We start from the raw sequence: 10,000 nt of genomic DNA on the forward strand, positions 1-10,000 counted from the left end.
TGTAGCCAGTTATTATACACAAGGTAAAATTGCTAGTATCAGTATGTCCTCGACAGTAGGGTAACCTCTTATATTCATTCTGCTGCATTGCATGATATTACTGGAAATAAATCTTTGCATTTATGATAATACATTATCTTTCTTTTTTTTTACATAATTTTTCCACATTTTTTTTAGATATTATTTACAGTGACAGTTTTCTTAAACTCCCAGGTAGCTGCAGATAGGTATTTTTGGAGGTCAAGCCTCAGTATTTTATCATAGCAATATTCTCTTTTAACTTTTTTTTTGTTATTCTGTTTAGATATCATTGGCCTTATATCAATTTTTCTTTAGTGACCCTCATCTCACCTTTTTTCTGGTTAACTTTCACTGCCAGTCATCAGACATGGTATCCTATACCAATTTTTTAAGAGTTGATGCCACATTGTCTATGAGTCATATTTCCTTCCATTTTTGTACCTGTTCCCTATTAGAATGAAATTTTAACCAAATAATGTTACATGTTATTTTGTACTCTCTTTGCACCTGTTTCTGGACATAGTACAACACTGTTATTGTTTTTTGATTGTCCTTTATGCCATATCCTGTTCCCTTCCATGTTATCCCATACATGATTTACCATTTCCTGTCCAAGCTATCCCAATGTGTCTGGTCCTAATTTGTCCTTGTGCCAGTCTCTTATTCCATGTTGGTTCCCTATTTGTCCTTGTGCCATCCCAGTCTTCCTTTGTCTGGTTTCTCAGTGTAGTACTATCAGAATTTGTCGTCACACCATCATGGTGCCCGCTGTTTGCTCTCTTTTAAATACTGTGCCTTTACCATGATGGCTAGCTCTGACGTACTCATGATTCTTTTGACCCACTCTAAAACAAACTTGCCCGCGGCACGTGTGACTGTGTCACTCCTGGCCTTCAGTTACCCCACATCCTTATCAGCACATATCTCAAATTTACTCAAAAAGAAATATGGCAAGATAGAATATTTGACTATTCCAATACATGGTTGGAATATCCTTAATTATTCATATAACAAGCAGGACAGTTAAAACTGAAGATGATATAGACTTTATTTGGATGCTGGAGGAATCTGAAGGAGGGGTGACCAAGGCGGTTGAGACTGCGTACTCCCGCAAACTGTGGCGAACATTACAGTGGCGCTGTCCGTTCCCTTGCAGACATCGGAAATTTGCTTCAAGCGAGCGGTTTCATGAAGAACTTTATGCCCCTCGTGGTGGAAAGCGGGCCGGGGAATGAGGGTAGGCCAGTGTTGCCATCCCCACTAACAAAGTCATTCATAATACCATCAGTTTTAACCATGTTACCCTGTATGGAATATTCACACACACTAGGCACCCCCAGAGAACTTCACCTTAGTGTCAGTCCCTCTTGATACTAGATAGTGGAATGATTTGTTCTTCTTGTGTGTGAGTATTCACTAGTGGTGTAAAGATTAGCCTTCTTGCCAGGGTTATCCATGTTGCGGCAGACATAGATCCCTCCTCCACCACGGGCTCTGCATGAATACTGAGTAAACGACGTGACCGCTGATGTCAAGCCTTAGCTAATGATCCAGTATGGCCCATTGTCCACTTCTTGTTAATAGGAGAATGAGCTTTATTGAGACAATACATAAGGTTTCAAGTCTCTGGTCTGGTCACTTTGAACTAATCTGTTTCGAATGTGCCTCTCAGCAAGATCCTGGTGGGGGTTTCTTCCCCCAACCTCCATCTTGTAGAGGGGAATACCAGGTCTTGGTCAACCAGTTGTGCACGGCAACATTGCTACCAAATTTTCCTTTGGCTTGCTCCCATGCATGTAATTTTGACTTTATGATTCAGGTGACAAGGATGCCTAACCCGGAACTCCGGTTGATGGCTGAGCTGTTAAGGGGAAAACTGTAAGTCTTGCTGAGGGGCAGTCATATATGGGTAAGAACCCCCCTGCCCCTGCCCCCCACACTACCCATCGTGCCCCGACCCCCACCCCCGGCCATACTGTGTCCCTTCCAACAGCCAGCTGATGACCACACTAACACATCTCTTGTATGCTACCCTTACCACTAACACTACGCCCACAGACATGTTTACCTGGTTAAAACTGCATAATATCAACTTCAAGTAAAATAATATTTTAATTTGTTCAGTTTCGCACACCTTATCATCATTACTGCAGACATTAGTATTCCTAAAATAGATACAACAGACCTTTTTCACGGCAGTTATGACATTTTTGAATTTCAATACTCATCCAGCATCAGAATTTGATTAGATCAGTGTTGTAATTATCAAGTATACTTGGAGGTAAACATCAGCACCCATAATTATTGAAACATTAGAAAATACACAAGTCCCTCAACCCATGACACTATAATTACATTCAACTTATGCATTGCTAAGTGAATTTAATAATGGTGATTTAGTCATGGGCATGGTGGAGCGGTTTGGTATGGGCAGGCCGTGGGTGGGGCAGGTGGGCATGTGGGCTAGGTTACCCCTCTGCCTCCATCACCGCCACTACCGTAAAGTAGGACTTTCAGGGTTACAGGTCTCCCAGGGAAGTGGTGTAGCATCAGGGTGGGTTGAGTCATTCACTGGAGATCAAGCTTTGTTAGGTTGCTGCTTTCCCTTCTGATGAGTATCACCTGTAGTTTCAGGAATTGATAAATAAAGGCCCTTGTTGGTCCTTTGTAAATCTTCAAGAGTTTTCTTGTGTGGGACCCAGGGAATGCTGCTTAAGGATGAAGGAAGTGGTATATCATATTCCACCTAATGTCTTGTGGCCACAGGAATAGCTTATATATTGAATGAAGGATGACATTTACCTTGGTGTGTACAGCATTAGCTCTGTTCATATAAGTAAACAGTCCTGATGAGGGCCACTTTTTGTGCATGTAGAATATCATAAACTGATACAATTACTAGGCTATTTTATGGCTCAGAGTTATTATTTTTGTTCTAAGGACATTCAAATCCATATTTTCTTTTGTGCAATGTTTTACTGAAAACAAGAGGCAAGAAATGTGTGAAAGTTCATTACATACCATTTACATTTTAGTGGGTGATAATTATGGTTCCAGAGATGGAGGCTTTGCCACTAATCAGTCAATAGGCATCTCAGTAGTTGTAGGAAAAGTGAAAAGGTATCACTCTTTAAAATGCTGCCTGTTGCCTCAGATGTACGCATTTGGATCTAGTGGCACGTACTACCATGAGGTCTTACTTCAGTAGAGAGTAGAAGTCCACAATAAGTACAGTGTTATGTCTGACAAATACATTTTGTGAATAACATTACTAAGAACCGGTAGTGGAAAATGGTAAGATGTGAGGGTGGCAGTAAGTTTACCAAAATGCAGAATTGGTTTGGCATTTTCTCTATATCCAATGTAATGGTGTGGAGGATAACCCTGAGAGTATTACTTAACGAGAAAAACACCCCTGCTAAGAGGAGGAAAATTCCCCTCTTCAAACCCCCCTTAACTTAACTACAATATATAAAATTCCCCATGAGTAATCACCCCTTCAGATCCCCCCTTTTTTCTTCAGTATAGAAAGTGAGAGAGGCAGAGGCAAGTGAAGAAAGGTTTGAAACCAATTTTTTTTTCTTTCTTTCTTTATTTATTTTTATAATTTTTTTTTTTTTATTATCTGTGGGCGGTGATGCATGTGTTTTCTGCCTCCCGCACTAACTCATATCTCTTCTTTAGTGGCATTATTCAGGAAAGGAGTCCGCGCTGTCCAATTGGTAGGCCGAACAAGTAGGTAACATCCCCGCAACAGTGGTGGTGATGGCCGTGTGATACGCATGTTGCATGCTTATATATATATTCATATATATATATAATATATATATTCTTTTTTTTTATTTATATGATTATCCATACCCGTGGTGTACTGTAATCCACAAGCTTCAGGGAGCTCAATTTGCGGGATCCTACCCAGAGAACTAAGAAAACAATAATAATAATCGAAGACAATACAACTGATATTGCTACCTTGGAAAGCCATAGTTGAACTAGTATGATATTTTTGTTTCGTCTTGAGATTGGAAATAAAAGTGAAAAATAAGAAAAATCTGTGATCTCATCTTGATCATTGAAAAGCTAGGAGTAAGCAGGAGGGGGCAGTAAACTAGTAGGAATAGAATTTTGAACTAGACACATGTTATGAGAAATCCCTGAACCTGGTGAGTTACTTTCTGCATGTTTCACATTGAGATAAACAAGCCAGACCTCTCCCACAGTCCGCTCACTAATCCTAACACGCAGTTCATTAAGAAGTAAAGCGCTTTAAATCAATTTGATACTCGTCTTGAATATGGCCTAAAGTGACACCAGCCGAATGTTATACATATATACCTTTTTGTTACCAATTTAAAAATTACAACACAGATATCAGTGTTTGATAAATGACTTTCAGCCATAAAGTAAGAAACCAAAAAATAGGCGGCAAAGAAAATTAGCACAGCCATCGAGTATATGTTAAAGAAATACGAGTATAAAAGATGAGTTAAAAGAAAAAGCAGTTTCTTCTTCCTTACCTTCTACTAACCTTCACCCCCTCTCTCTGTCCCTCTTGTGTTCATAAAGGTGGAGAGGTTACCTTTGTACCAAGTAAGTCTGCAGCAGAAGTACAACTTTTTTGAAGTGTACACTTTTTTGGTTCTATAGGCAAGATGCTGTTGTTGATTTGCACAACAGCCGCATGAAGAGAATGGTATCCAGTTGATCAATATATTCATTAGAAACCTAGTGGTCCTAAAGTGGATGTTCATTATGGATCAGTTAGTTGACTGTGTTTAAACAGTGTGCATCACAATAGAAAATTTCACAAATGAGATGCACAGTGACCAAAACAAGTCACTTCCATGCAGAACTCCAAGCAGTTCAATTAGATGGTGGTGGGATGAGTCATTGTAGGGCGCTTTGAGTTTGGCACAGTGTCGGAAGTGCCAGCCCACCATCATAAGGACCAAGCGATGCATATCTAGCAGTTCTTGGAGATCGTAGCAGCAGACCACACTGTAGCCATGCGGGCGTGCATGAGATCAGGATATGGGCACAACGGCTGAGGGAGACATGAGAAGAATATGTACATAAATAAACACTCACATATATGTATACTAGCACACACACATGCACACACACGCACACACACGCACACACACGCACACACACGCACACACACGCACACACACGCACACACACGCACACACACACACACACACACACACACACACACACACACACACACACACACACACACACACACACACACACACACACACACACACACACACACACAGATATTTTGGCTGAAAGCAACTAGGAATACTTCCTCTTTTAGAAAAGATTGATATATGCATTTACATATATAAAGATGAAAAGATAAAAACATCTAATGTACTCTCTTTTTTTTTTTTCTTTTTTTTTTTTGTACATTTAACTAAAAAAATTGTTTTGCTTACTAGATACTAAAATTGGTAGATATTTAAAGCAAGATGTTTTTAAACCCTTTAACTTATTTATTAATTTTGTCTGTACACTTTCACTTTTTATTAGATGATATAGACAGCCTAGTGAAAATGATTTTTGCTACTTCATTTAGTAATTTTACAGCTAAGAATGGTGTTAGATCACTTGTCAGAGTATACACTTAAGGCACAAGGTTAAAGATATACAAGTATTAGAAAAATTACATTATAGATAAGAAAAACACATTATGACTATATTGAATGTGTGCTGTCAAGAAGAGGCAGTTTTTACAGTAGGAGACATCAATCCATTAACCTCTGACAACATATCTCAACTTCCTATCTGTATCCCTCAGCCGTCTAAGGGTAGTGCCCCAGGGATCCATAGTTTCCTCATCCATTGTATTTCCTACAATATCTCTCCGGTCTACATCTTCCTCAATTATTCTTATAGTATCGTCAAAATTTTGTATAGTTATTTACTACTCCTAATTACCTTTTTTATATTTTAGTTGTCATGCTAGTTTATTCTTTATGTACAAATGTTTCTGTTGCCTTTAACTTTCTCATAGTATTCTTTGTCTCAGTTTTAGTCAGTCTTTGGTAAGCAAAAGAGAGGTATTTTCTAATTAGATCTCTCTTCAGATCATAGTTGAAAGTGGTAAATAATTTTGTAGCAAATAAATGTGTCACATTACATGTGATTTTTTTGTACAGTTTTCTGGTAAAGTGAACATACTTTTTCTTAGTTTAGTGGGTTGTGACAGTGTTCCAATACCCACACTAAATCACATTTCTGATGTCGACGAAGATTTTGTGAATGTATCTGTAGAAAACTTTGTCCACCGTGTAGTAAAGGAAACATTTTGTTACCAGCTGGCCAGCTATGTGTATAATGCCAGCCAACATTCTTTGTCTGTCCTCAACCTTTGCGAGCAACAGGAAAGGTTTTTAGTAAGTCTAGAGATGAGTGGGTTTTAAGTAGCTTGATACCTCATTCTTTACTATAATGTCCAGGAGTTATGATGAAAGAATGTAGGAGTTCACAAGGGTGTAAATGAATTATAGTTTTTATAAGATGTACTCATTCCATTGCTGTATACTGCGACATTTTCTGTCAAATTATTTGATTACACCCTTTAGCCACTAATGCACTAATTTAATGAAACTGATATCATTTGCCTTAAAGTGATTAACAGTACAAGAATAATGAAAGGTAGGATTCTGGACTACATATGACATTGTGCCAATTATAATGACAGTCATTGTCCCTCTTTGCTGTGAGTTTGCCATGTGTGCAAGACTTCATTTCTCAAGTGGTGACCTACCTCTTCTCTTGCTATTTCTTGCTTCATTACTCCTGGAATCTGTCTAACCCTGTTCCACTTTCTGTCCTCATGATAAACCCCTTCACAGTCCTCAAGTGTCTATGAGGTAGATGCAGAATAACCTGATATCATTTTTTTCCATGAATTGTTGTTCATTGTATGGATGAAATTACCATGTTAATCCTACTAAGGATTAGAATTTAGCAAAAAATTGTTAAAAAAGCCTTTGTCCTGAAGCACCTCATAGATCGTCTGTCACCTAACAGGATCCCTTTCCAGCAATCCCTCCCCTCCAAAAAAAAAGAAAAAAGAGAAAATCCATTGGCATTCTATTTCTTATTTATTTATTTATTTATTTATTTATTATCATTATTATGATTACTATTATTATTATTGTTGTTGTTATTATTATCATTATCATTATCGTTATTATCATTTATTTATTTCTTGGTCATTTCTGGATTTTTTTTTTTTTTCTTTCTTTTTTTTTTTAGGTGGGGTTTTGACTACTGTGTGGCTGTTAGTTACGCGTGTTTTTTCGGTGTGTTTGTTTCAGATAAGTCAGATATTGAATCAGAACTCTACCAAGTTACTTACACCCCTCCCGAACTACCCAAGCGTCTGCTTAACAACTCCAGAGGTACCATAGTTGCTTCTTTCACCATACTTTTCACCATTTCTTTTCACCATCTCCCACTCTCTTATTCTTCAGCATTTTTTATTATTCCTTGCGAGTCTTCTGAGAGCATTTAAAAGTAGGTAACAGTAATTAGTACTTGAAATTGAGTACAATGCTACTTTTCTTAATCAAATCTAGTCTAAGTAAAAATATATATATATATATATCTTGTAGCCATGTCATGTTCTGTATTAGTATCTTGGGCAAGCGAGAGTATGATGCCAGACCCCAGAGGTGCAGTGTTTATTTCTCTACTGGAACTTATATTTCAGTTTTGAATGTAGAGTAAATTGTCTGCCTGCATATGTATTATGTATATTTCTTTGTTTGTTTGTTATGTTTTCTAACAGCTATTATTATATATGAAAGTATGAAATAGGTGTTGGAGATAACATTTCAGAATAAAGAGATTTCATGATACTAGATATAGTGATATGTAATACAAACAGTTTTTAGATTACATTAGCTGAAACGTTTATGTTGTTGCTTTTAGAGAGTTATATGTTACTAGTTAAGTTCTAATAGTCAATGCAGTATATTCCTGTTTAGAATACAAAAAAATCAAAGAAAATTAGCCTCATCATAATTTTCTTGCAAGAGCCATATCAATAAACATTGCACCTAGGGGGCTCTAGCCTGTGTTTGTTTTGCAACTTTAGCATTTAAATTAGTGTTACTTGGTAGTGGAGGAGGGCGAGCGACAGGTGGATGGGTGGTGGTGGTGGGCAGTCACCCTGCCCTCAGCCCGGGGGAATTAGGCCCTCCAGCTGCCGCCCGCCCACCCGCGCTTCCTCGTAGGGAGGTACAAAGTCTTGGTTACTGAAAGTAGGAAATGTAGAACCACAGTCCTTACAGATCACTCCTTGACGTTGTGTGTAAACTTGACTGTCCTTGTGAGTGCCTCAGATGCTCCTATATGAGCTGTCATTATTGTTGGTTTGCGTAAAACAGAAGAGTACTCTTATTACATTTAACTGTGTATTTTTTGCACTGTGAAATACACCAGAGTATGCAGGTCTGATATGATACTGTTCACTGTGTTCTGTGTGCTGGTGTGCCTGGGTGCTGGCCATCAGTGTAGCGTAGGCAGGGCTAGTTGGGGGCCAGACCAACCCCTGATGCTATTGCTTGAAGGGGATGGGGGAGAGTGACCCTCAGGAGAGGACATATCCTAACTACATCCTCACCTACCCTATAACCACCTCCTCCGCTCATCCACCCTCGGCCTCCACTCCTTGTGTAGTGCAGCTGACCTACTTAACCCAGACCATCAAATGGTGAGGTAAGACAAGGCAGCACTGGACTGCATGAGCATTGTAGGCATGAGGTGGGTGGTACCCTTTCCAGCAACCAGCCAGGTGGTGGTGATGGTCCAGTAGCCGGGAGTGTCCGGGACAGTGCCCTGTAGAGCACCAGTGGGGTGGCACTTAGTGCCAGGCTCCTCAACTAGCACGTCGTAGTTAAAACTTCTCTCTGCAATGTCAGGTCTAATTCACCATCCAAAGAGAGCTTACGGAATAAAGCATCAGGAGACAAAAATCATTAATCTGCACTAATTATAATGTAATGCGAACATCTTTGAAAACAAAGTTGCAGTGTTTTTCCAAAGAAAATTTCATTGATTAGGAAACCTTGTATAATGTCATGAGCATACATACTGCATACAGATAAGTCAGTATTCACTGAGGTGATGTGGCTGAGCAGGTTAGTTCCCACCAGAAGAGGCCAGCAAGTGTCTAATACCCATCCCTCCCCACAGGCGACAAGATGCCGCTCAGAGATGGAAGTAAGTGTCCTGCTCCGTCCGCAATGTAGTTTTCTCCTCCCTCTCCCCAAGCTCTTTAATTCTCATGAGCATCCTAATTAGACTTCCTCAAGGTCCTTGTAAATTTCCTGCTGATACCTAAGTACATCCTCTAAGATGCCTTCTTTTCCTTATCCTAGCTCTGTAGATATCTTGCTGATATCCTCTTTTTTAGTTGTTATTATTTTTACATATGATTGCTGTTGCCCTTTGTCTGTAAGCATTTTGATTACTGCTCCACCCATTATTGGCACTCTAAGAGAATGTCTCCTCCAATTATTTGTAACATTGCTTATCATCATTTTTTTTTTTGGAATTTTTATGCCTTTGACAGTCATTCTTTAGATTCTCATATTGAATAGTTGGATGGTAGCATGCACTTTTCCCAAGACATAATTGTCTTTAATCTACGTACAGTGCATAGTTACACGCAAATTCATTACCCTTTTGAGTATTTTATCCATATCTAGTTTACATTCTTGTTACTTTAATTTATCTTATCTATTAATTTGTCTTTTTTCTTTCAATTTTCCATGTCTTCATTCTTTTCTTACTGTCTTTCAACTTTCATCTTTCATTCATCATAATCCCATAATTCACCATCTTGCATATTAGTGGATGTTGCTGTCTAGAATTTTGGTCTGTAATGGAATCAAGATGTAGAATCCGTTAGAAATTCCATTAATTCCCAATTTAGATTCTAGCTTACGACTGTAAA

At 38.7% G+C, this 10,000-nt stretch overlaps 1 protein-coding gene across 6 annotated transcripts in view; it reads left to right on the forward strand.

Annotated features, from left to right (window-relative positions):
* The window catches only part of LOC125047433 (calcium-activated potassium channel slowpoke-like), a 316,251-nt gene that overhangs the window by 278,035 nt on the left and 28,216 nt on the right, over positions 1-10,000 (forward strand). For 4 of the 6 annotated variants that reach the window (XM_047645630.1, XM_047645632.1, XM_047645631.1 and 1 more), the window contains exons 16-17: positions 1,178-1,258; positions 9,238-9,264. The exons of 1 other annotated variant lie outside the window; for it this stretch is intronic. In XM_047645630.1, coding sequence (XP_047501586.1) covers positions 1,178-1,258; positions 9,238-9,264 — 108 coding nt within the window. Of the gene's footprint in view, positions 1-1,177; positions 1,259-3,705; positions 3,757-9,237; positions 9,265-10,000 lie in introns of all 6 variants that reach the window. One more of the 6 variants, XM_047645635.1, reaches the window with a different exon arrangement.

Source organism: Penaeus chinensis, chromosome 41 (assembly GCF_019202785.1).
Source record: "Penaeus chinensis breed Huanghai No. 1 chromosome 41, ASM1920278v2, whole genome shotgun sequence".
NCBI classification, from domain to species: domain Eukaryota; kingdom Metazoa; phylum Arthropoda; class Malacostraca; order Decapoda; family Penaeidae; genus Penaeus; species Penaeus chinensis.